Source organism: Myotis myotis, unplaced genomic scaffold (genome assembly GCF_014108235.1).
Source record: "Myotis myotis isolate mMyoMyo1 unplaced genomic scaffold, mMyoMyo1.p scaffold_m19_p_4, whole genome shotgun sequence".
Lineage (NCBI taxonomy): Eukaryota > Metazoa > Chordata > Mammalia > Chiroptera > Vespertilionidae > Myotis > Myotis myotis.
The window spans coordinates 80,033,597-80,061,395 of record NW_023416346.1 but is presented as its reverse complement, the minus strand read 5'-3'; the positions used below and the strand labels follow the sequence as shown (position 1 = coordinate 80,061,395).

Sequence of the window (27,799 nt, the reverse complement as noted above, 5' to 3'; positions counted from 1 at the left end):
TTGGACTGACTTGTTTGGTGTGTGCAACAGGAAATATTTCACTTTCAGAGAACAAGAAAAATAGTTTTATTTGCGTTACGCTTATTAATTTGTGCAGTTATTCAGTGTCTGGTAAGTTAATGTTAAAGAAAAAACTATTAGTTTTAATTAAAATGTTCTATTGTTTTATGTGAATGACTACTCATTTATTTCAGCCCTTTGTATTCAGTATGTTTTCATTGAAATAAACCTACATTTCTATGAAAATTGAAGCTTTTGTTTTAAACATTGTTTATTTGGCCCGTGTTAGCCTTTGAGTTTGACATGCTTGTTCTAGCAGTGGTCGGCAAACTCATTAGTCAACAGAGCCAAATATCAATAGTACAACAATTGAAATTTCTTTTGAGAGCCAGATTTTTTAAACTTAAAAACTATACAGGAAGGTACATTGTTATTAACTTAATTAGGGTACTCCTAAGGCTTAGGAAGAGCCACACTCAAGGGGCCAAAGAGCCGCATGTGTCTCGTGAGCCGCAGTTTGCCGACCACGGTATCTAGAGCATAAGGCAAGTGGTCTTAACACTCCAAACTCTTGCTTCTGTCATCACATCACTTACTTCTATACACTGATCTCCCTTTGGCTTCCTCTTATAAGGATACTTGTGATTACATTTAGGAGAATCCAGAATAGTATTTTCCATCTTAGTCTTCTTAATATAGTTACACCTGCAAAGTCCCTTTTGACATGTAAGATATGGTTCACAGGTTTAAGGAATTAGGCCTTAGATATCCTTGGGGGGCCTTCCACAGCCTACCAGCTTTCCACTGGCCCCTAAGGATTCACATCCCTCCCACATGCAAAGTGTATTCACTGCATCCCAATAGTCCCTAAACCAGGGGTCCTCAAACTTTTTAAACAGGGGGCCAGTTCACTGTCCCTCAGACCGTTGGAGGGCCGGACTATAGTTTTAAAAAAACTATGAACAAATTCCTATGCACACTGCACATATCTTATTTTGAAGTAAAAAAACAAAACGGGAACAAATACAATATTTATATTTGCATGTGGCCCGCGGGCCGTAGTTTGAGGACCCCTGCCCTAAACTCTCAACACTTTACAGCATCAAGCCAAGTCCAAAATTTCTTCTAAATATAATTAGCCCAAAAGTCTCGAATCTCATCATCTAAATCAGGTATAGGTGAAAATCTGGGTATGCTCCACACTGAGGCAAAATTCTTCTCCATCTGTGGACCATTGAAACTAGAAAACATATCATCTGCATTCAAAATATGAGCAGAGACATTCCTGTAAATTGTTTATATAAGTTATAAACATTTTCATTTTGAAAAAGAGAAAATGGAAGGAAGAAAGGAATCAGGGCCCCATGTAATTGTGAAAACTGATGGGCAAACTCCATTAGGTTTCAAGGAGTTGTAGTAATTTTCTGTGGCTTGAGGCTCTGCCCTCTGGGCCCAAGGCACCTCCCTTGAAATCATCCTTTCTTTTTCTTGAAGGGGTAGCACTTGTTTGAAGCTGGGTAGTTTTATCAGCCTGCTTCCTGACTGTAGAATTTTAGGAGTCTGACACCCTTTTTTCAACTTGTCCTCCCTCTGTTCCTTTCAGTCCAAGTTGGCAGTGTTTCTGCTGGTATAACATTCTTAAAAACCTGTAGGTCTTACAGGTACATCATGAGGGTTCAAGCCATTAGACAAGAGGGTCCTCCACAGGATCTTTCCTAAATAATCTCATCTCTATTCCTAGGAGGATTCTGCTGAGATGGTTGAGAGGATCTATCAGTCATAGGCCCAATCTCTTCAAAAAGCCCTCTGTGCCCAGTTGGCATGGCTCAGTGGTTGAGTGCTGACCTATGAACTAGGAGGTCACTGTTTGTTCGATTCCTGGTCAGAGCATATGCCCAGGTTGTAGGCTAGATCCCCTGTGGGGCGTGCAGGAGGCAGCTGATCAATGATTGTCTCTCATCATTAATGTTTCTATCTCTCTTTCCCTCTCCTTTCCTCTCTGAAAAGCCCTCTGTGTTAATGAATATTCTGATCTTTTGATCTTTCCAAAACCTTAGCAAAAGGTTGACCATTTTTCTAGAGCATGTTTTCCTGACAGAAATCTAATTTTATCAACTTTTCCAATGTAGATAGGCTTAGAATGTCATGAAGTCCTGGTTTTAGTTTTTTCCTTTATTGTTCTTCCCTCAATTTATCTTTCCTCTCGCATTATACTATAAACAGCCAAAAAAAAAAAAAAAATCAGGCCATGATTTCAACACTTTGCTTGAAAATCACCTCAGTTTAATATCCAAATTTATGATTTATAGCTCTGTTTTCCACAAAACTATATGCCATCGTTCAGCTAAGATTTCTGTAACTATAAAACAAAGATCCTTTTCTTTAAGTTTCCAATAACATGTTCCTCATTTCCTTTTGTTCCCTTACCATCAATGCCTTTATAACAGTTTGTTAAAGGTAATCTAGACTTTTTTGTCATGTGACCCAAAATTCTTCCTGCCTCTACCCATTACCTGACTCTAAAGCCACTTCTACACTTTCAGATATTCATTACAGTATCACCCCACTTCTTAGTACCAAAGTCTGTATCACTTTCCTATTTTTGTTGTAACAAATTACCACAAACTTAGAGGCTTAAAACAACATATATTTATTCTCTTACACTTCTGGAGGTCTGAAGGTCAAATGAGTTTACAGGACTGAAATAAAATCAAGGTGTCAGCAGGATTGGTTTCTCCTGGAAGCTCCAGAGCAGAATCTGTTCCTTGCCAATTTCAACCTCAAGAGGCTATGGGCAATCCTTGGAAATCTTTGGCTCAAAGTTAAATCACTCTGATCTCATTTCTGTTTTCTCATCTCCCTCTGCCTTCCTTTTATAAGGACACTTATGATTACATTTAAGGTCTACCTGGATAATACAGGCTAATACTCCTCATCTAAAGCCCCTTAATTTAATGATACCTGCAAAGTCTCTTTTGCCATATATCATATAAGGTAATCTTCACAGGTTCTAAGAACTAGGACGTGGGTATCTTTGAGGGCCATTATTCAGCCTTCCACAAGGTAGTTTAAAAATTCTCTATGTAATTTTTTAGTTAATAGTGTAATTTGTTTAATGTGAAATCTGTAATAAGTTGTATAAACTTGTAATTTGCAGTAATTTGTTTAATGTGTCCATTACTAAGTTAAATATATAAATCGAATAAAAATAAGTACTAATTAAAAATAAGTACTAATTAAAAATAAGTGATCAGTTGAGGATTCAGGAAGATGGCGGCGGTATAGGCAGACGCGTCCCAGGTCGTGTCACTGAGCAAATGGAGTGAGCAGCTGAAACTAGTAACATCCACCCCGAATTGGCGAAATTCCTCAGCTGGCGAGACAGTTTACAGCCGGGAAGAGCAGAACTCCCCTGGAAAGGTAAAAAAACCAGGGATTTGGGCAGGAAAGTTTGCCAGACCTCTGAGCCCAGAGAGTCGGAGGGAGACCGCGTGGCAGACAGCCGCGTCCCTTGGGACAGGCACAGCCCCTGACGGGGGAAAGGAGAACCGCGGGATTCCTGGCGCTGCCGGGGGAATTGAGAGCTCGGTCTGTGATCACAGAGGACTGAGCCTAAAGGGGGCAGCCTGAAGAGCTGATCAGACCATGCAGTCCCGGTAAGAGAAGAAGCTTACAGAAACCAAGCCTTCCCCGTTTCCGCGGCCAGCGTTTGTTTGTTTGTTTTCACTGAACCCTGTTCATGGGACATTTCGGATACAGACACTCACCTGTGCTGAAGAGAGGGAGAGTGTGCGGAGGAGTGGAATCTGGGGAGAGACTGAGGAGAGAAGGGGGGCAGGGAGAGGTGGCAGCGAATTGAGTGCTGAGACACCCCTGAGCCCATGTCTGAGGCAGCCATTCTCTCTAGAGAGTGAGACTCCTCCCCCCAGCCCCCAGGCAAGGAGCACAGCCACACCCAGATTCCACCCTGTAGGAGATCAAGGATTAAAATAACCTGATCAGTCCCTGGGAGTTAACAGGGTCTGGCCTATAGAGGGATTTTCAATCCCAGCAACAACACAGCACTGGTAACTCTTACGCAGCCAGCTCTGGGCAGTGAACTTCCACTGGACAGAGAGGCCCTGTAGCCTCAGAGGCCAACCCCAGAACACTGCCACCCAGAGGCTGACCCACAAACTGACTCTTTGCTAAACACAAAATAAGGCAGTCTGGGAAACAAATGCGGCTTGCTTTAAAATAAGGACTGTGGTTTACAACACAGAGGAACAGTGTATCGCAGGGAAACTCAACACTCTCCTGAATACCGGGCAGGTCTAAGGCGAGCCACACTGAAGAATAGAAGAACCGAAGGACCTTCACTACTGCAATATTTTTTTTTTTTCTTTTTTCACCTTTTAACTAAGAAACCAATTTTTTTTTTTTTTTTTTTCTTTTTTTTTTTCTTTTCCTCTTCTTCTTTTTTTTTTCTTCTTTTTTCCATCACCTGATTTTACCCTTTTAATTACTACCTTCTTATTTTTAACCAGTATTATTACTGCTACCATTTTACCATTTTTTTTAAAGTGCCATTTTATTTTCTCTTTATTTTATTTTGGGATTAGTGTTCTCCATTCTATTTTCATCGTTATATTATTGGTTGTTTCTAGTTTGCATTTATCTCCAGGGAGCTGTTGCTGGAATTTGTTGGGATTAATGGCTGTTCTATAGGAGAATTCTCCTCATATAAAAAGTCTCTTCCCCTCTTCCACTTCATTCTCTCTTTTCGCTCTTTTTTTTTCTTTTCCTTTCTTTTCTCGCTTTTACTTTCCCCCCTCCTTTTTCCCACTTTCATTTTTGCACTCCTTTTTTTGGTCCCTAATTTTCTTTTCTTTTTTCTCTTTTCTCTTTTTCTCTTCCTTCTTCCTTATCCCCTAATTCTCTTAATTCAGGTGGTCACCTTTATTTGGGGTTATTAATATCGTGAATATATTTGTGTATAGTGCCTGGTACGTGGTGCCTTGTTGTGTTGTATTTTGTGCCTTTAAATCAACACAGCAGATCCAAGCAACAGCAACCTCCTGAGCACCACACCCTCTGCTGAGGAACAGCAGCTGTACGTGAAACCTCGCCCCACCAGCCAGAAGAGCCACCACAGCTGTGAACAGCACCCACCAGAGGAGTTGCTGCCAACTGAAGAGCAGCTGCTACTGCAACCGCCCGAAGAGGAACCGCAGACCAAGGAGTCACTGCCACCAAGGGAGCAGCCACTGAACGACTCAACGTCTAGATATGTCAGTGAGATCAAACATGGGTAGACAAAGAAACCCCCAAAGGAAAGAGAAGGAGGACTCTCCAGAAAAGCAGCTAAGTAATACAGAGGCATGCAACATGACAGAAAAAGAATTCAGAATAAGGGTCCTAGAGTGCATAAACCGGATGGAGGAAAAAATCGACAACCTCAGAAAGAAGCAAGAAGAAACAGATGAAAAAATCGATAACATATGGAAGAAGCTAGAAGAAACAGATGAAAAAATCGATAACATATGGAAGAAGCTAGAAGAAACAGATGAAAAAATCAACAACTTAAGTAAGACCCAAGAAGATATGAAGAGCGATATAGCTGCAATGAAAAACTCCATTGAAAGTATCAACAGTAGACTAGGAGAAGCGGAGGACCGAATTAGTGATTTAGAAGACAAGGAAGCAAAACACACCCAAAATGTACTGCAATTGGAGAAAAAAATGAAAAGACAGGAGGAGAGCCTAAGGGAGCTTTGGGACAACATGAAACGAAACAACATACGAATAATAGGGGTACCAGAACAACAGAAGGATGAACAAGGATTAGAAAACCTATTAGAAGAAATAATATCAGAAAACTTCCCTGAGGTGGGGAAGAAAAAAGTCACACAAGCCCAGAGAGTCCCAAACAAGGTGAACCCAAAAAGACCCACACCAAGACACATCATAATTACCATGGCAAATGTTCAGGACAAAGAGAGAATCTTACAGGCTGCAAGAGAGAGACGGAAAGTTACATACAAGGGATCTCCCATTAGATTGTCAAATGATTTCTCAACAGAAACACATCAGGCCAGAAAAGAATGGACGGAAATTTACAAAGTGATGCAAAGCAAAGGACTGAATCCAAGAATACTCTATCCAGCAAGGCTATCATTCAAACTTGAAGGGGAAATAAGAAGCTTCACAGACAAAAAAAGGCTAAGGGAGTTTATCACCACCAAGCCAGCAATGCAAGGAATGCTAAAGGGACTGGTATAAAAATAAGAAATAAAAAGTTCAGAAAGAAAACAGCCACACAAAAACAGAAATGCCTACAAACAAGTACCTTTCAATAATAACTTTAAACGTAAACGGACTAAATGCTCCAAACAAAAGACATAGAGTGGCTGAATGGATAAAAAAACATGACCCATACATCTGCTGTCTACAAGAAACCCACCTCATTAGAAGGGACTCACACAGACTGAAAGTGAAAGGATGGAAAAATATCTTTCAGGCAAATGGAAAGGAAAAGAAAGCTGGGGTAGCAATACTTATATCGGACAAAATAGACCTCAAAGTGAAGGCCATAACAAGAGATAAGGAAGGCCACTTCATAATACTAAAGGGATCAATACAACAAGAAGATATAATCCTGGTAAACATATATGCACCCAATGCAGGAGCACCCAAATTCATAAAAAAACTCCTGGAAGATATCAAAGGAGACATCGACAACAATACAATCATAGTAGGGGACTTTAATACACCACTGACAGCACTGGATAAGTCCTCTAGACAAATAATCAGCAAAGATACAGCAATCCTAAATGACTCACTAGATCAGATGGACTTAATAGACATCTTCAGAACACTTCACCCGAAAGCCAGGGAATATACATTCTACTCAAATGCTCATAGGACATATTCAAAAATAGACCATATATTGGGTCACAAGCAAAGTATCCCCAAATTCAAGAAAATTGAAATCATAAAAAGCGTCTTCGCAGACCACGATGGCATAATATTAGAAATAAACTACAATAAAAACAACCCAAAATACTCAAACACCTGGAAGCTGAATAGCATGCTATTAAATATTGATTGGGTTACCAATGAAATCAAAGAAGAAATTCGAAACATCCTGGAAACTAATGACAATGAAAACACAACAATCCAAAACCTATGGGACACAATGAAAGCAGTCCTGAGAGGGAAGTTTATAGCTCTACAGGCCTATCTCAACAAACAAGAAAAAATGGTAGTAAATCATCTAACTCTACAACTCAAAGAATTAGAAAGAGAGCAACAAGAAAACCCCAGAGTGAGCAGAAGGAAGGAGATAATAAAGATTAGAGCAGAAATAAATGACATAGAGACCAAAAAAACAATACAGAAAATCAATGAAACCAAGAGCTGGTTCTTTGAAAGGATAAACAAGATTGACAAACCTCTAGCCAGACTCACCAAGAAGCAAAGAGAGAGGACCCAAATAAACAAAATCAGAAACGATAGAGGCGAAATAACAACAGACCCCACAGAAATACAAATGATTGTTAAAAAATACTATGGACAGCTCTACTCCAACAAACTAGACAACCTGGAGGAAATGGACAAATTCCTAGAAAAATACAACATTCCAAAACTCAATCAGGAAGAATCTAAAAATCTCAACAGGCCAATAACTATGGAAGAAATTGAAGCAGTCATCAAAAAGCTTCCAGCAAACAAAAGCCCAGGACCAGACGGCTTCACAGGGGAGTTTTACCAAACATTCAAGGAAGAACTAAAACCTATCCTCCTCAGACTACTACAAAAAATTCAAGAGGAAGGAACACTTCCAAGCTCATTCTATGAAGCCAGCATCACCCTAATACCAAAACCAGGTAAAGACAACACAATGAAAGAGAATTACAGGCCAATATCCCTCATGAACATAGATGCCAAAATCCTCAACAAAATCTTAGCAAATCGGATCCAGCAGTACATCAGAAAGATCATACACCATGACCAAGTAGGATTTATCCCAGGGATGCAAGGATGGTACAATATCCGCAAATCAATAAACGTGATACATCACATAAACAAATTGAAAGAAAAAAACCACATGGTCATATCAATTGATGCAGAAAAAGCATTTGACAAAATTCAACACCCATTTTTGATAAAAGCTCTCAGCAAGGTGGGAGTAGAAGGATCATACCTCAACATAATAAAAGCCATATATGACAGGCCCACAGCCAACATCATACTCAATGGACAAAAACTAACACCATTTCCCCGAAGAACAGGAACAAGACAGGGATGCCCCCTCTCACCACTCCTGTTCAACATAGTACTGGAAGTGTTAGCCATTGCAATTCGGCAAGAAGAAGAAATAAAAGGCATCCAAATTGGAAAAGAGGAAGTAAAACTGTCCTTATTTGCAGACGACATGATATTATACATACAAAACCCTAGAGACTCCATCAAAAAGCTACTGGACTTAATACATGAATTTGGCAATGTAGCAGGATACAAAATTAACCCCAAGAAATCCGAGGCATTTCTATACACCAATAGTGAACTTTCAGAAAGAGAGATTATAAAAACAATCCCGTTTACCATCGCACCAAAAAAATTAAGCTACCTAGGAATAAACTTAACTAAAGAGGTAAAAGACCTCTACTCAGAAAACTACAGGACGTTGAAAAAAGATATAGAGGAAGACATAAACAGATGGAAGAACATACCGTGTTCATGGATTGGTAGAATCAACATCATTAAAATGTCCATACTACCCAAAGCAATCTATAAATTCAACGCACTTCCCATTAAAATACCAACGGCATACTTCAGAGATCTAGAACGAACTCTCCAAAAATTCATCTGGAATAAAAAAAGACCTCGAATAGCTGCAGCAATCCTGAAAAAGACCAAAGTAGGTGGGATCTCAATACCAGATATCAAGATGTATTACAAAGCCACTGTTCTCAAAACTGCCTGGTACTGGCACAAGAATAGGCATATAGATCAATGGAATAGAATAGAGAGCCCAGAAATCGGCCCGAACCAATATGCTCAATTAATATTTGACAAAGGAGGCAAGAACATACAATGGAGCCAAGATAGTCTCTTCAATAAATGGTGCTGGGAAAATTGGACAGATATATGCAAGAAAATGAAACTAGACCACCAACTTACACCATACACAAAAATAAACTCAAAATGGATAAAGGACTTAAATGTACGACAGGAAACTATAAAAATTCTAGAAGAATCCAAAGGCAACAAAATCTCAGACATATGCCGAAGCAATTTCTTCACTGATACAGCTCCTAGGGCACTTGAAACTAAAGAGAAAATGAACAAATGGGACTACATCAAAATAAAAAGCTTCTGCACAGCAAAAGAAACCATCAACAAAACAACGAGAAAACCCACTGTGTGGGAAAACATATTTGCCAATGTCATATCCGATAAGGGCCTAATCTCCAAAATTTATAGGGAACTCATACAACTTAACAAAAGGAAGATAAACAATCCAATCAAAAAATGGGCAAAGGACCTAAATAGACACCTTTCAAAAGAGGACATTCAGAAAGCCAAGAGACACATGAAAACATGCTCAAAGTCACTAATCATCCGAGAGATGCAAATCAAAACAACAATGAGGTACCATCTCACACCTGTCAGACTGGCTATCATCAACAAATCAACAAACGACAAGTGCTGGAGAGGATGTGGAGAAAAAGGAACACTTGTGCACTGCTGGTGGGAATGCAGACTGGTGCAGCCACTATGGAAGACAGTATGGAGTTTCCTTAAAAAACTGAAAATGGAACTCCCATTTGACCCTGTGATCCCACTTCTAGGAATATATCCCAAGAAACCAGAAACACCAATCAGAAAGGATATATGCACCCCTATGTTCATAGCAGCACAATTCACCATAGCTAAGATCTGGAAACAGCCTAAGTGCCCATCAGTAGATGAATGGATTAGAAAACTGTGGTACATCTACACGATGGAATACTATGCTGCTCTAAAAAGGAAGGAACTCTTACCATTTGCAACGTCATGGATGGAACTGGAGAGCATTATGCTAAGTGAAATAAGCCAGTCAATGAAGGAAAAATACCACATGATCTCACTCATTCATGGATAATAGAGACCATTATAAACTTTTGAACAATAATAGATACAGAGGCAGAGCTCCCTCAAACAGATTGTCAAACTGCAGCAGGAAGGCCGGGGAGGGTTGCGGGGCAGGAGGTAGGGGGGTAGGAGATCAACTAAAGGACTTGTATGCATGCATAGAAGCATAACCAGTGGACATAAGCATGGGGGGACAGGGGAGGCTAGGGGACTGTCTAGGGCGGGGGGATAAAATGGACACATATGTAATACCCTTTGTAATACTTTAAGCAATAAAAAAAAAAAATAAAAAAAAAAATAAAAAAATAAATTAATCAGTTGAGTGAATCATAAAGCATAAAGTTAGGCATTTTGAAGTGAACGATTCAGTAGCATTTTGTACATTTAAAAAAAAAATAAATAAGTATTATATTAAGAAATAGAATTTTTTCAACGGCATGAATGGACCTGGAGAGCATTATCCTAAATGAAATAAGTCAGTCAGAGAAGGATAAATATCACATGATCTCACTCATTTGAGGAATATAATGAACATTATAAACTGATTAACAAAAACAGATACGGAGACAAAGAAGCATCGAACAGACTGTCAAACATCAGTGGGAAGGCAGGGGGTGGGGGGAGGGGTAAGAGATCAACCAAATGACTTGTATGCATGCATATAAGCATAACCAATGGACACAGACACTGGGGGGGGGGGGGTGAGGGCATGTGCGGGAGCGTGGGGGGCGGGTTTGGGGCTGGCAGAGGGGGAGGTCAATGGGGGAAAAAGAAGACATGTAATACTATATGTAATACTTTAAACAATAAAATAAAACTTAAAAAATAAAATATACTTTGGGGGAAAAAAGAAATAGAATTTTTAAAATATTGTCAACCAATTCATTACATGACAAAGTATAAAAGACCTAAACACAAGTTCTTTGGCTACTACTCCATGTAAGTTAGCATGTATTCAAAACAGAAATATAGGTCCCAAGAAAGGAGAGAACATGTTAGTTAAGCACACACTTGGAATGACGATGCAATATTGCCTAGTAACAGTCACGCCATATATACCAAAGAGTTCAGAAAACACAGCTAAAATGATCAAGTCTGCTCAGTATATATATATAGTTAGAAACTTAGGTTCCAGAGACTCAAAATTCCTTCTAATATGCAGTTTATAAATCAATATGAGATAAAGAAAAAAAGAAAAAATGAAAGAATCCCTAGGTTGTATCAAATAATGCTCTGATTCTAGCAGACTGTTCAATCTCCTTACCTAGGCTGGAATAAATGTGGCTGAGAATACGAGCTGGTTGTACTCTGAAGGGGTACACCTCAGCAATGGTCTCCACATCAATTCCCTTGTCCTTTAAAATGGCCTTAATTTCTTCTGTCTCAGCTAGAATGGAAACTGTAAGAAAGAAAAATGAGATCAACAGAAAATTTTATTTCAGTAAAAATTTAAAATCTCTCAAGCCAGATAAGTTTTTTGAAGGGAAGAGAAAGGAAAGTTGAGGAAATTAGTAATTATTGGGGAACCCTGATGAAATAATTATCATGTTAGGTACATAATGATTGGCAAAGGAAAAAAAGATTTCATGACCACAGTATCATATTCTGGTTTTTGGTCAAGTATTTGGTCAAGTGTTCCTAGAGAATGCCACACTCTCTTTATATCTGTGATTCCATGTTTAAACAGGAAAAATTCCAACATGTGATGTGTTATAGCTTTGGTGAAAGTTAATTCCTCAAGACTCTCTCATATCCATACCCTTAAGACCAGGGCTAGGATTACAAGAGTAATAAAGAATACACTAATAAGAATTGCTCTATAGCTAGAGAATGGTAGAAGGCAAGGTAAATTGGAAATAAAGAATTGAAGTATGATAGTTGAAATTGTGTGTGGTTATTTTTTTTTGCAGGGGGGGCGGTGAGTAGGGATAAATACTTTTCTAGACTCAGAGCCTGCCAAGCCTGGACAGCTCCATTTTGTTAGTCTTACATTCATGCCTCTGATGTAGTCACTGTACTTACAGAGGAGACCAGGCCAGCACCCTGGCTCTTCTGTTTACTCTCCCTCTATGAGACAGATATTTGACACTAAGTACCAGGAACAAGCATGCACCTGATTCCTGTTCCTCTAATGATGGTATATGTGTTGAATTGGGTTAATGGGAAAATGAAGGTATCACTTAGTTCATTCCAGCTTACTAGTATACTTTATGTTTTGTTTTTTCTGTTTTTTTTTTTTTTTTTTTTTTTTTTTTTTTTTTTTTTTTTTTTAGCAAAAGCCTAGTTAACAAAGTTGCTGGAGGCAAAGACCAACAGTAGTTAGCATAATAAATGCAAGAAGTTTGTCAGAAGGCTAATGGACTTTGATATTCAGCAGGGCTGAAAACCTGCATATTATTATCTGCTGCTGGCTGAATAGCTGAAGGCAATTCTCCTAACCTGATAATCCTCTACTGTTTACCAAACCTTACCATTGATGTCTGTTTGCTTTGCTAAAGGGCAAATGTATATTGAAGTAAATAAAAAGTCGGGGGTCTGGACATTCGGGGAGCCCATTCCACTAGAGAAGGGTTTCTGCCTGGTCCCCCATGCCTTCCAAATTTGTCTAGTGTATTCATTTATGTGTCAGCCCCTTCTCCTGATTCCTGAACCCTTGCTGCAAAAGACTGGGGCACTTATGGCGCCTTAACAAGGGACATCTGGAGAAGAAGATTATGAGTGAGATCATGTGATATTTATCTTTCTCTGACTGACTTATTTCACTTAGCATAATGCTCTCCAGCTCCATCCATGCTGTTACAAATGGTAGGAGTTCCTTCCTTTTTACTGTGGCATAGTATTCCAATGCATAGATGTGCGAAAGTTTTTTAATCCACTCATCTGCTGATGGGCACGTAGAGTGATTCCAAATCTTAGCTATTGTAAATTGTGTTGCTATGAACATACAGATATATATATATATATATATATATATATATATATATATATATATATATGATTGGTATTTCTAGTTTCTTGGGATATATTCCTAGAAATGGGATCACAGGGTCAAATGGAAGTTCCATTTTTAGTTTTTTTGAGCAAACTCCATAATGTTCTCACAGTGGCTGCACCAGTCTGCATTCCCACCAGCAGTGCATGAGGGTTCCTTTTTCTCTGCATCCTCTCCAGCATTTGTCATTTGTTGATTTGTTGATGATAGCCATTATGACAGGTGTGAGGTGGTACCTCATCTTCGTTTTAATTTGCATCTCTCAGGTGATTAGTGACTTTGAGCATGTTTTCATATGTCTCTTGGCCTTCCTATGTCTTATTTCGAAAAGTATCTATTTAGAACAGTTGCACATTTTTTGATTCGGTTGTTTGTCTTCCTATGTTAAGTTGCAAGAGTTCCCTGTAAATGTTGCTGATTAAGCCCTAATAGGAGATATCATTGGCAAATATGTTCTCCCATGCAGTGGGTTTTCTTGTTGTTTTGTTGATGGTTTTTTTTTTGCTGTGCAGAAGCTTTTTATTTTGATGTAGTCCCATTTGTTTATTTTCTCTTTAATTTCCATTGCCCTAGGAGCTGTGTCGGTGAAGATACTGCTTCGGTATATATCTGAGATCTTGCTGCCTGTGGATTCCTCTAATATTTTTATGGTTTCCTGTCTTACATTTAAGTCCTTTATCCATTTTGAGTTTATTTTTCTGTATGGTGTAAATTGGTGGTCTAGTTTCATTTTTGTGTGTGTGTCTGACCAAGTTTCCCAGCACCATTTATTGAAGAGACTGTCTTGACTCCATTGTATGTTCCTGTCTCCTTTGTCAAATATTAATTGAGCATAGTGGTTTGGGTCAATTTCTGGGTTCTCTATTCTATTCCATTGGTCTATATGTCTGTTCTTGTGCCAGCACCAGGCAGTTTTGAGAACAGTGGCTTTGTAATACATCTTGATATCTGGTATTGAGAGCCCTCCTACTTTGTTCTTTCTCAGGATCCCTATTTGTAGATTTTTTTTCCAGATGAATTTTTGGAGAGTTCTGTCTAGATCTGTGAAATATGCCATTGGTATTTTAGTGGGGAGTACACTGAGTTTATAGATTGCTTTGGGTAGTATGAACATTTTAATGATGTTGATTCTACCAATCCATGAACATGGTATGTTCTTCCATCTGTTTATGTCTTCCTCTATCTCTTTTTTTCAACGTCTTCTAGTTTTCTTCTTTTTTCTTTTCTTTCTTTCTTTTTTTTATTGCTTACAGTATTACAAAGGGTATTACATATGTGTCCCTTTTTTCCCCCCGCCCTTGACAATCCCCTGGCCTCCCCTACCCCCCAGTGTCTTATGTCCATTGGTTATGCTTATATGCATGCATACAAGTCCTTTGGTTGAACTCTTACCCCCCTCCCTCCTGCCCCCCACCCCTCCCCGGCCTTCCCGCTGCAGTTTGACAATCTGTTTGAGGCTGTTCTGCCTCTGTATCTACTATTGTTCAAAAGTTTATAATGGTCTCTATTATCCATGAATGAGTGAGATCATGTGGTATTTTTCCTTCATTGACTGGCTTATTTCACTTAGCATAATGCTCTCCAGTTCCATCCATGCTGTTCCAAATGGTAAGAGTTCCTTCTTTTTTACAGCAGCATAGTATTCCATTGTGTAGATGTACTACAGTTTTCTAATCCATTCATCTACTGATAGGCACTTAGGCTGTTTCCAGAATCTAGCTATGGTGAATTGTGCTTCTATGAACGTATGGGTGCATATATCCTTTCTGATTGGTGTTTCTGGTTTCTTGGGATATATTCCTAGAAGTGGGATCACTGGCTCAAATGGAAGTTCCATTTGTAGTTTTTTGAGGAAACTCCATACTGTCTTCCATAGTGGCTGCACCAGTCTGCATTCCTACCAGCAGTGCACGAGTGTTCCTTTTTCTCCACATCCTCTCCAGCACTTGTCGTTTGTTGATTTGTTGATGATAGCCAGGCTGACAGGTGTGAGATGGTACCTCATTGTTGTTTTGATTTGCATCTCTTGGATGATTAGTGACTTTGAGCATGTTTCCATATGTCTGTTGGCTTTCTGAATGTCCTCTTTTGAAAAGTGTCTATTTAGGTCCTTTGCCCATTTTTTGATTGGATTGTTTATCTTCCTTTTGTTAAGTTGTATGAGTTCCCTATAAATTTTGGAGATTAGGCCCTTATCAGATATGACATTGGCAACTATGTTGTCCCACGCAGTGGGTTTTCTCGTTGTTTTGTTGATGGTTTCTTTTGCTGTGCAGAAGCTTTTTATTTTGATGTAGTCCCATTTGTTCATTTTCTCTTTCGTTTCAAGTGCCCTAGGAGCTGTATCAGTGAAGAAATTGCTTCGGCATATGTCTGAGATTTTGTTGCCTTTGGATTCTTCTAGAATTTTTATGGTTTCCTGTCGTACATTTAAGTCCTTTATCCATTTTGAGTTTATTTTTGTGTATGGTGTAAGTTGGTGATCTAGTTTCATTTTCTTGCATATATCTGTCCAATTTTCCCAACACCATTTATTGAAGAGACTATCTTGGCTCCATTGTATATTGTTGCCTCCTTTGTCAAATATTAATTGAGCATATTGGTTTGGGCCGATTTCTGGGCTCTCTATTCTATTCCATTGATCTATATGCCTGTTCTTGTGCCAGTACCAGGCAGTTTTGAGAACAGTGGCTTTGTAATACATCTTGATATCTGGTATTGAGATCCCACCTACTTTGTTCTTTCTCAGGATTGCTGCAGCTATTCGGGGTCTTTTGTTATTCCAGATGAATTTTTGGAGAGTTCGTTCTAGATCTGTGAAGTATGCCGTTGGTATTTTAATGGGAAGTGCGTTGAATTTATAGATTGCTTTGGGTAGTATGGACATTTTAATGATGTTGATTCTACCAATCCATGAACACGGTATGTTCTTCCATCTGTTTATGTCTTCCTCTATCTCTTTTTTCAACGTCCTGTAGTTTTCTGAGTAGAGGTCTTTTACCTCTTTAATTAAGTTTATTCCTAGGTAGCTTAATTTTTTTGGTGCGATGGTGAATGGGATTGTTTTTATAATCTCTCTTTCTGAAAGTTCACTATTGGTGTATAGAAATGCCTCAGAATTCTTGGGGTTAATTTTGTATCCTGCTCCATTGCCAAATTCATGTATTAAGTCTAGTAGCTTTTTGATGGAGTCTCTAGGGTTTTGTATGTATAATATCATGTCGTCTGCAAATAAGGACAGTTTTACTTCCTCTTTTCCGATGTGGATGCCTTTTATTTCTTCTTCTTGCCTAATTGCGATGGCTAATACTTGCAGTACTATTGAGCAGGAGTGGTGAAAGTGGGCATCCCTGTCTTGTTCCTGTTCTTAAGGGAAATGGTTTTAGTTTTTGCCCATTGAGTATGATGTTGGCTGTAGGTTTGTCATATAAGGCTTTTATTATGTTGAGGTATGATCCTTCTATTCCCACTTTGCTGAGCGTTTTTATCAGAAAAGGCAGCTGGACTTTGTCAAAAGCCTTTTCTGCATCAATCAATACGATTATGTGATTTTTGTCTCTCAATTTCTTTATGTGATGTATCACGTTTATTGATTTGCGGATATTGTACCAGCCTTGCATCCCTGGAATAAATCCCACTTGTTCATGGTGTATAATTTTTCTAATGTAATGCTGGATCCGGTTTGCAAGAATTTTGTTGAGGATTTTAGCGTGTATGTTCATCAGAGAAATTGGCCTGTAATTCTCTTTCTTTGTGGTGTCTCTGTCTGGTTTTGGGATTAGGGTAATGCTGGCTTCATATAAAAAGCTTGGAAGTGTGCCTACCTCTTGAATTTTTTGGAATAGTCTCAGAAGGATTGGTTTTAGTTCTTCTTTGAATGTTCGGTAAAACTCCCCTGTGAAGCCATCTGGTCCAGGGCTTTTGTTTGCTGGAAGCTTTTTGAATACGGTTTCAATTTCATCAGCAGTTATTGGCCTACTCAGGTTTTTTAATTCTTCCTGATTGAGTTTTGGAAGATTATATTTTTCAAGGAATGTGTCAATTTTGTCAAGGTTATCCAGTTTTTTGGAGTAGAGTTGTTCATACTATATTTCTACAATCCTTTGTATAGCAGTAGGGTCAGTTGTTACTTCACCTCTTTCATTTCTGATTTTGTTTATTTGGGTCCTCTCTCCTCTCTCTTTGTTTCTTGGTGAGCCTGGAGAGAGGTTCATCAATCCTGTTGATCCTTTCAAAGAACCAGCTCTTGGTTTCATTGATCTTTTGTATTGTGTTCCTTATTGTAACAATGTCCTTTTTCATCTCCTTTTGGTTCTTTTTCATGTTGGTGAGATTCTCTTTCAGCTCCTTATAATTCTTATTGAGTTGTGTGTATTTGTCATCCAGCCATTTGAGTATCCTTATAACCATAACTCTGAATTCTTTCTCTGATATGTTGCTAGCCTCAGTTTCATTTAACTCCCTTTCTGTTGATTATTCTTTTTCTTTCCTTTGCGGATTGCTTTTTTGCCTCCCCATGTTTTGCTGTAATGTTTTAATTGTAGATTTGATTGCTTTGCTACCCAGGTTCTTTTGGGGATGGTGCTACTGGTGGGATCTCTCAGGTCTCCTGGACTTGGTAATCTAGTGTAGCTCCCTACTTGAGCTATTTGGGTTCTCTTGATGTAGGTCAGTGAGCTGGAAATGCACAACTGAGGTGTCTAGAAGTCAGCAGCAGCCATGGAGGGAGGTGTCCCAATTTTTGCTATCTTACGCCCTTGTCTGAAGTCACACATGCCCAGTGGGGACTCACAGTGGCACTGGAAAAGCGTGCAACTGTAGTGTCCAGAGTTCTGCAGCTGTGGGGTGGGCAGATTCAGTTTTTGCTCTTGCACCTGTGGTGGATAGGCACGCGTTCCCAGTGGTGGCTCACAGGGGCACCAGCGGTGCATTTGCCAGCATGGCATACTGAAGCACTCTGAAGGGTCCTGGCACTGAAGCCACGTAATTGAGGTGTCTGTGTGCAGGTATCCAGGGTGACTGAATTCAGAATTTTGATTGCTGGGGGAAGTGTGTCCCGGTTGGTCTAAGATCGCACCTAGCCAGGGCTCCCAGTGGCTCCCAGGAGCGCCCTGTTGATAGATGGGCTCTGGGTACCTGTTCGTTGGAAATGCGCTACTGTGGCAGTGAGTTTAGCGAAATTCAGAATTTCTGCTGCGGAGCAGCACACCCTTGTCTGTTCAAAATCACATCCAGCAAGGGTTCACAGGGGCATCCAAGAGCTGCCTATGGGGTAGTGTGCCCTGGAAGTTTGCATGCTGGAAATCGGTGAATGTCGAAATGTGTAAATGTTGAAACGCGCAAATGTGGCATCAGGATCTCTGCCCTGGAGTTCTGCCGCTGCGTAGGGAGGAAGTTGCACTTACTGCTGTGGGTGCGGTGCACCTTTGGAGATGGAAGTCCCAGGGTCCGTGGGTCTGTGGGTGGGGCTGCAGGATTTTGGCTGGAGTGGCTGTCGGGTCGCGGGCAGTATCCAAGGCCTGTCTGGGTGGTGGTGCTGATGAATTCCTAGAAGAGGCCACTCTCCCCTCCAAGATAGCATGGGCTTTGTGCCCGAGTCTCTCAGTCCAGGGAGTGCCACAGATGTGGTAGTCTCTCCCTATCCCAGAGAGCCTGGTCTGCCTGCCTCTGCTGCTCCTGACAGATTTAACTGTCCCTCACTCACTCTCACACACACATCACACACATCCACATACTCTCCTTTCATTCCCTCACTCACTCACTTCTTATTCCTCACCTTTGTCCTGCCAGCTGCCATGTGTTTTCTGAGCTCAATCTCTTTACAGATGCTATAGAATAAACCCAAGACTATTTTTCTAAAAAAAAAAAAATGATGACAAAAATGACTCAAAATATACAGGTTGGGTTTAGGCAACAAGATTCCATAATAAAGGGTAGTTTTTGAATAATAATGGACCGCATTCCAATGTTAACATTAAGGCCACTGAAAGTCAGTAAGTTATATGTGTCATAGAATTTGCCAAAGTAATTGCCTTAGATAATAATAATTCGCTTTAGAATCTCAAAATTGTTGAAACATGGATAAATAGGTATAACTAAAATGAAGGATTTTTGGTGGAGTTTTTCAGTAATAATTACAGGTATATTGATAGTGGGAGTCCAGTCACCCGGGGGGAAGACTGGCTGTGCCTTCTGATAGAGGGGGTTGGTCGCATTTCCCGTAGCAGCAACCCTTAGATGTTATCTCTGAAGAAAAAAAAATATGGCAGTTTTACATTCAAGAGGAGCGACCTGGAGGCTTGCTTCCCTGCTTCCCCCTCCTTTTGCCAGCCAGAAACATAGTTTTCCAAAGTCTTTGGCAACTTAAAACTTTGGATTTTACTGAATTAAATAAAAATTTATTAAAAAAATCTATGTATTTTGAAATGACAAAATACTGAAATATTAATCTGTTTACCACGTTTTAAAAATCTAGAGGATAGAATTGAATCTCTTTAATTAAATATGTCTTGTATTTTTGAAATATATTCTTAAAAATGTTTAGTTATTACTAATCTGAGAAATATTAAGTATTTAACTTGCCACCTAAACTTTAAGGCTTCTAAGAGTTTAAACTTCAAATTAAGTTGGAAAAAATTATATGGTAGTAATAACAAAATGCATAAAGTATAGAAATTTATTTTTGAGAGAAATAATTCTTGTATTTTCTCTGGAGAAATTAGTAGTTCAAAATATATTGTAGTCTTTATGTGTACTATGTGTGGTAAAATTTCAACCTAGGATATAGTATTTGATATGGTTTAATTTAAAAAGGATTAATTTTATGGTCTGAACCAAATTTTTAATATAAAAACCAGTTTAAATTTAATTGATATTTTTTAGAATAATTACAAAAAGTATATAATATTTGAAATATATATTTTATGGTCTTTCCAAGTTAAATTTCAAGACTTTAACCGAGAGATGGCTTTGGGACGTTCCAAGGGCCCTGGAATGATTCAAGGATTTATTCTCTCTTCTTCTTCTTCTTTTCTTTTTTTTTAAATTAAATCTTTATTGTTCAGATTATTACATTTGTTCCTCTTTTTCCCCCCCATAACTCCCCTCCTCCCAGTTCCCGCCCCACCCTCCGCCCTCACTCCCCACCCACTGTCCTCATCCATAGGTGCACGATATTTGTCCAGTCTCTTCCCGCATCTCCCACACCCCTTTCCCACCCAAGAATAGTCAGTCCATTCCCTTTCTATGTCCCTGATTCTATTATGATCACCAGATAATTTATTCACTTGATTCTTAGATTCACTTGTTGATAGATGCATGTTTGTTGTTCATAATTTGTATCTTTACCTTTTTCTTCTTCTTCCTCTTCTTAAAGGATACCTTTCAGCATTTCATATAATACTGGTTTGGTGGTGATGAACTCCTTTAGCTTTTCCTTATCTGTGAAGCTCTTTATCTGACCTTTCAGTTCTGAATGATAGCTTTGCTGGATAAAGTAATCTTGGTTGTAGGTTCTTGGTATTCATCACTTTGAATATTTCTTGCCACTCCCTTCTGGCCTGCAAAGTTTCTGTTGAGAAATCAGCTGACAGTCGTATGGGTATTCCCTTGTAGGTAACTGAGTTTCTTTCTCTTGCTGCTTTTAAGATTCTCTCTTTGTCTTTTGCTCTTGGCATTTTAATTATGATGTGTCTTGGTGTGGTCCTCTTTGGGTTCCTTTTGTTTGGGGTTCTCTGCACTTCCTGGACCTGTAAGTCTATTTCTTTCACCAGGTGTGGGAAGTTTTCTGTCAGTACTTCTTCAAATAGGTTTTCAATATCTTGCTCTCTCTCATCTTCTGGTACCCCTATAATTCTGATTTTGGTACGCTTGAAGCTGTCCCAGAGGCTCCTTACACTATCTTTGTATTTTCGGATTCTTTTTTCATTTTGCTTTTCTGGTTGGGTGTTTTTTGCTTCTTCGCATTTCAAATCTTTGCCTTGATTCTTGCGCTCCTCTTGTCTGCTGTTGGGAGTCTGTATAATATTCGTTATTTCAGTCCGTGTATGCTTAATTTCTAGTTGGTTCTTTATCATAACATCGAGGGTTTCATTAGATTTCATGAGGATCTCACTACATTTATTGGCGGCTTCTAGACAGTTCTTAAGAGACCTTAAAAGTGTGGTTCTGAACTCAATATCCTCCATTGACAGTTTTGTCCTGTTTCTTTGTCTCCGCATTTTTTATGCTTTCTTGGTGCACCCCCTAGTGGTCTTTGTGCACAGTCTTGTTGTAGTTAAGCCTTGATTGTTGTCGGCAATACCGGGGGTGATTTGACCTCCAGGCTAACTGGCTATGAGAGTCAGCTGTGTCTGCAGTGGGAGAGCTTCTGTGCTGGATCTCTAGGGCGGTGCTAATCTAGCCTTTGCCTGAGGCTATCCGGCAAATGGCTCTGCGCAGGGCTTGGGCGGGGCGGGTCCCCAGGGATCTACAGGGCGGGCTGGAGCGAGCAGTTATGGCTGCTCTCAGTTCCGTCCCTAGGGGCTCTGTCTCACAGAGTCCCAGCAACCGCTGCAAACCTCAGAGAGAAAGCTGCCTTCGAGTTCCGACCGAAGCCAGACAGTCCCGCTTCTCCTGTTTGAGTCTGGGTCTCTAGAGACTCGCCGGGATCTGGAGCTCAGAGTCTGAAACTCCCTCCCGATTGAAAACAACAGCCGCGCCCTCTGCCTCCAGCCCGCTCCGGGTGCACTCCGCACCTTAGTATTTCACTTCAGCACTGTGCCTCCTCTGAGTCTGGGTATGATATTCTCTTTCCTCCTAGTTGTAGAATTTCCACTCAGCCAGCCTTCCTGTGGTTCTGGATGATGTCCGTTCCGTCTTTTAGTTGTTTTTTGAAGTGGTTGTTCGAGGCAGCAATCTCCGGTGTTAACTTATGCCGCCATCTTGGTTTCTCCCTATTCTCTCTTCTTAAAAGAAGTATTTTTAAACTAAATTGGGGTGATTTAATATACTTGAAATCATGTGAAAATCTTTATAAAATAAAAATTAATAAATATATTTTATGTATATACATATATTTTAAATATTATAAAGGTTTCAACCTCTAAGGGAGGGCAAGACAATATTGCTGAATATTTCTTAAGCAGAACTGGATTATTCAGCAGTAAAATATTAAAGCCTGATTTTTAAATAGGCTGAGGGTTAGGGCGGCATCTGTATTTCATAGGTCAAATGTCTAAGTTTGCTTGCTTTGCTTTTTCAATAAAGATGCCTACTTTAATTACTTAAATAAATTAGCTTTTTACAATATAATCAAGGTCTCATATAATTTCAGTTAAATGAGAAGCCAATGTTTTTGTAAGCAATTGGCTTTAACAAAAGCCAAAGTAAAAATGTGCACATGTATGCAAATGAGCTCTAGGCAAAAAGAATGCTGTTTGAAAGTAAATTTTAAGCTTAATAAAAGGAGAAATTTTAAAATCTCTTCCGCTACTATTTACAGGGTAAACTGAAGGTTATTGTTCAAGCATTAAATCTGATCATTAATAAGTCACCATAAGTAAAAAGAGAGTCACTTAAAATGTATCCATGGCAGTACTGGCACACATCTGAAAAGTAACAATGTTTGTTGTTCTGTTTAAAAGAAAGAAAAAAGGTTTTTAAAAAAGAAACTCTCTAAATGTGGTCTAGAAATTACTCTGGGAGGAAATAATGAGAAATGCCCTTCAAGTATTTGGAAAATTATAATTAAAAGTCAATGTATTAGGCCTCAAAAAGAAAAGTAAGTAATTTGCATTTTGCCTCCCAAAACAGAGCTTATGTGGATATACTTAAAGACTGATAGCAGAAATCCAATTAGTGTCATTTACTGTCCATACCCAAGGACAAGTAAAGTTAGAAAATAAGCTTTATTTCAGACTGATTTAAATTGGCAAATTGAAATAAGTGAATATTCAGGGGAACTTACTTATACTAGGCAGGAACCTATTCCTGGAGCATTAACTATTTTTTACTGATAGTTCATCACATAATAAAAGCTGCTTATCATGCAATGAATTCAGACCAAGTCATCCAGAGCAGTCATACTTCTGTACTTAGAATTTAATTAAAAGCTATCAGGGCTGCCTTGCTGGATTTTCAAAAGCCAAAATATTGTACAGCAAGCAAAAAAATGTCCTCCTTACATATTAAAACAAAAAGGGGGTGATAGTGGAGTAGTCTCCTGTAAGTAATTTACATCAAGTCTTAATTACTTTAAATTTTTTACTTAAAAATTTTTTTTTTCACTTGTAATGCTGATGGCAAGACACCCATGAAATTACACAGGTGTCAGATAAGCCAAAGGAAATGATTTGGCAAAATAAAAAGATCCCGAGTCTAGTTTATGGAAGGAAAGGTCCCTTTATTAACCTTTGGTTGAGAATATGCTTATGTATTTCCAGAAAACTTCACCAAGTCTGTGTGGAAACTGCAACAATGGATCCAAGAGAGGAACTGACCAGACTACTCCAACCACACAGCAGTGGCCCCAAGCAACACGCTGACGAGACAGAGGAGAAATAGTCCAGAGATGGAGGATGGCAAAGACGCCTTTCCATGCTAGCACTCATCAGCTGTCTGTCAGTACAGGTCGTCCAGGACCAAGCCAAAGAAGGTCGGACCTGCATTGCCATTGCTCACCGTTTGTCCATCATCCAGAACTGGAATATCATTGCTGTCATGTCACAGGGGACAGTGATTGAGAAGGGACCCCATAAAAAACTGTTAGACAATGATTGGAAAGGGACTCAAAGAACTGTTGGCCCAGAAAGGAGCTTACTGCAGACTAATTCCTTTGATGCCTGGCAGCAATTTAAAAGGACATGAAAGAACTCAATCCTTGTCATTGAATTTAAAAATCTTAAAAGGACCCGAAACCAAAAGGGGGATATGTGGAGGCTAAGACCAACAGTAGTTAGCATAATAAATGTGAGAAGTTCATCAGAAGGTGGATGGACTTTGATATTCAGCAGGGCTGAAAATCTGCATATTATTACCTGCTGCTGGCTGAACAGCTGAAGGCAATTCTCCTAACCTGATAATCCTTTATTGTTTACCAAACCTTACCATTGATGTCTGTTTGCTTTGCTAAATGGCAAATGTATACTGGAGTAAATAAAAAGCCATGGGTCTGGACATTCGGAGAGCCCACTTCACTAGAGGATGAGGCCTCTGCCTGGTCCCCCATGCCTTCCAAATTTATATTTCTTGTCTAGTGTATTCATTTATGCGTCAGCCCCTTCTTCAGGTTCCTGAGCCCTTGCTGCGAAAGACTGCAGCACAAAGTGATACTTTGCTCTCCTTTGCCATTATATTTTGTGTGTTTTTCTAGCTTGGGAACATTATGGTGTTGTGTTGCTGTGGTCTGAGTCAGGATATGCAGAATATGGTTATTACAGAGGCCCCTGGATATAATATCATCTTGATTACTTATTTTAAAATTTTTTATTGAATTTATTGGAAACATGAAGAGAACAAAGATTCTCCAGGGAACATATACAGAGGAAGAACGATAATAGGCTGAGAAAAAACCAGGGAAGCACATGTGGTCATTCATTCATTCATTCATTCATTAATAAACAATTACTAAGCACATAAATGGATGAGGGACTATGCTTGGCACTAGGGATATAGAGATGAATAAATTACTCTCTCCCTTAGGAATGCATAGTGTAATGAAAGTGATACACAGATAAACTGATTCTAAAATAACCTGCTAGGTAAATAGAAGTATACACAAAACATGAGACCACTCAAGAGTGATACCTAGTCTGGGGTTGGCAGGAAGTAGTTTCAGAAAGGGCTTCCCAAAAGAGAACTTAAACTGAGTTTGAAGGAATGAATAAGGTACCAGAGAAAGAAGGAACTAGGAAAGGGAAAGCCATTTTAGGTACAAGATCCAGAATGATCATAAAGTATCCTATATAATAAACGGCCAGTGACCATAATGGTGTCACAACCAGAATGACCGATTGATCAGTTGCTATGAGGAGCATTGACCACCTCTCAGTCTCTCCCCCCGGCCTGCAGATTCTGATCGCTGGATGGTGAACAGTGAACCACGGGGAACTGAAATGGGTGTCGGCAGCTGGGCGGGACTGGGGACTGGCGAGAGGGCAGAAGGCAGACCTCTTGGTCCCTCCCCTCGGCCCGCAGGCTCTGATCACTGGATGGCAAATGGGGAGCCACGGGGAACCAGGATGGGTGTCAGAGGCGGGGTGGGACTGGGAACTGGTGAGCGGGCAGAACGGCCAACCTCTTGGTCCCTTCCCCTGGCCCGCAGGCTCTGATAGATCACCAGATGGCAAACGGGGAACCAGGGTGGGTGTTGGCAGTGGGGTGGGACTGGAGACTGGCGAACGGGCGGAAGATGGCCCTGATTGCAGGCTAGGCCTAGGGACCCTACCCGTGCACAATTTCGTGTGCTGGGCTTCTAATAGAAATATAAAAGAATGTGGTTGCATTGGGGAGGAGGGGCACAGTGGAACATGCACTTCAATACTGCCGTAGCATAAAGTACCCATAAAGTGGCAAAAAGAAAAAAAAAATAATCTAAAAAGGCAAACATAATGGAAGGCATATGTGTCACTTTAAGGATTTTTAAAAACTTTATTCTTGGGTAATGATTTTTGAACTGCATGCTACTGAGCCTCAGGGGTCTGCACTGGGCAATGCAATTGGTAGCATGAGTAGAGGAGACTGAAGGAGAGGCAACTGATCAACATTCTGGGGCCCCAGGAATAGTTTCAACCTTAACAAGTCAGCTTTTTGTTTATTTTATGTTTTATAAAACATTTAAAAAAATGTTCTTTTGGTACCACTTGCTAGGCACTAACAAATGCTAGTGATACAAAGATGGACATGATCTCTGAAGAAAATGACATTGACATTGTGTCCTGCTAGAGGGATGAATAGTACCTAATCCGATAAAGGTGAAGGTAAAAGTAAGGGAGAAATTGTTCCAGACAGAAGAAACAGCATAGACAAAGATTCAAGGACAACTAAGAATAAGGCAGATCTAGGAATTATAAAAAGTTCTTACAGGAGGGGCATGGGGTATGAAAGGGCAGTAGTGAGAAAGGATACTCAGGATAGAGTCAGGAACCAAGTCATAATGAGTCTGGTAAGCCACGTTAGGGAGGTTGGCAATGGGAGGCCCCTGCATAGTTGAATTAGGGTAATAACATATACATATCTGCATCTTAAAAAGAACATGTTCATGTTGATGATTACAGAATAAAGTAATAGACTACAGTGGGCTTAGACTGAAGTCTGTGAGACCACTTAAAAAGTTATTGTAGACCAGAGGCCCGATGCACGAAATTTGTGCTAGAGTAGGCCTTCCTTCCCCTGGCTGCCGTCGCTGGCTTCCCTCTGGCACCCAGGACCCAGGTTTCCCTCCAGCACCCGGGACCTGGGCTTTCCTTGCAGCCCCAGCTTCATCTGAAAGGTCGTCTGGTCTAATTAGCATATTACCCTTTCATTATTATAGATTAGGATCATGCCATTGGCACTGGAGAGAACTACATGGATTTCACAATTATTTAGGAAGTAGAGAAACGAGGACTTATTAATTGGTTTCTTTAGGAGATGAGAGAGGGAGAGATATAGAAAATGATTCCCCAAGTACTTATGTTTGTAACTGGGAGGATGTTGTGCCATCTAATGACATAAGCACATAGGGAGAAAAGCAGGCATGAGTGATGTAGTAAGAGGAGGAGTCAGCTGATTAATTTGAGCTATGCTGAGTTTAAAGTGCATGTGAGACATCTGAGTGGGGCTTTCATGAAGGACACCTATATAAATTAAAGAGTATTAGCATAGAAAGAGATGAGATGGATCAAGGAGAATATATAGAGGAGAGAACCTAGAATACAACCATGAGAAATTGCAATATATAAGAAGTGAGCAAATAAAGAAAAGCCTGGGGTAGGAGTGAGGGTTTTTTAAATCTTACAGCTTATATTTTCTTTGTCATAGGAGGTGAGGTCATCTTTTGAGAAGGAAAAAGGAGGCAGAAAAAAGAAAAAAAAATGTTTGAAATAGCAGGACCCTGAGAGACAAGAATAAGTATTCTCAGGTAGAGGAACAGTGGGCTACAGACAGAACTACAAGGAAGACCAACAATTAGGGGGCCAAGAAAAAAAGAAAGCCCAGAATGAAACAAAATAGTGAAAAATTTAGGTTGAAGGAGAATTAAGACAGTATGGTATCACAGAAGAGTTAAGAGTGTCCAAAAAGATAATAAATGAAACATAAAGATCAACTAATGTATGAATTAAAAATGATCTATTGAGTTTGGTAATAACTTAAGTAAAAGAATTTTCCAAGGAATAATGAGCTAGACTATAAAGAATTGCAGAATGAATGAAATAAAAAGAAGGGGAAGTTTGGATGAGAAAGGGAGGATAGGATAACTAGAGGGAGATGAATATGTCAATGGATTAAAAAGCAGAACCAGCCCTAACCGGTTTGGCTCAGTGGATAGAGCGTCAGCCTGCGGACTCAAGGGTCCCAGGTTCGATTCCGGTCAAGGGCATGTACCTTGGTTGCGGGCACATCCCCAGTAGGGAGTGTGCAGGAGGCAGCTGATCGATGTTTCTCTCTCATCGATGTTTCTAACTCTCTATCCCTCTCCCTTCCTCTCTGTAAAAAATCAATAAAATATAT

The 27,799-nt window shown here is 39.7% G+C and overlaps 1 protein-coding gene across 10 annotated transcripts in view; it reads right to left on the bottom strand.

The window, feature by feature from the left end:
- The window catches only part of PHKA1 (phosphorylase kinase regulatory subunit alpha 1), a 319,188-nt gene that overhangs the window by 120,430 nt on the left and 170,959 nt on the right, over positions 1 to 27,799 (bottom strand). For all 10 annotated transcript variants that reach the window (XM_036304532.1, XM_036304531.1, XM_036304536.1 and 7 more), the window contains one exon: positions 11,384 to 11,518. In XM_036304532.1, the coding sequence (XP_036160425.1) occupies positions 11,384 to 11,518 (135 nt within the window). The remainder of the gene's footprint in view (positions 1 to 11,383; positions 11,519 to 27,799) is intronic.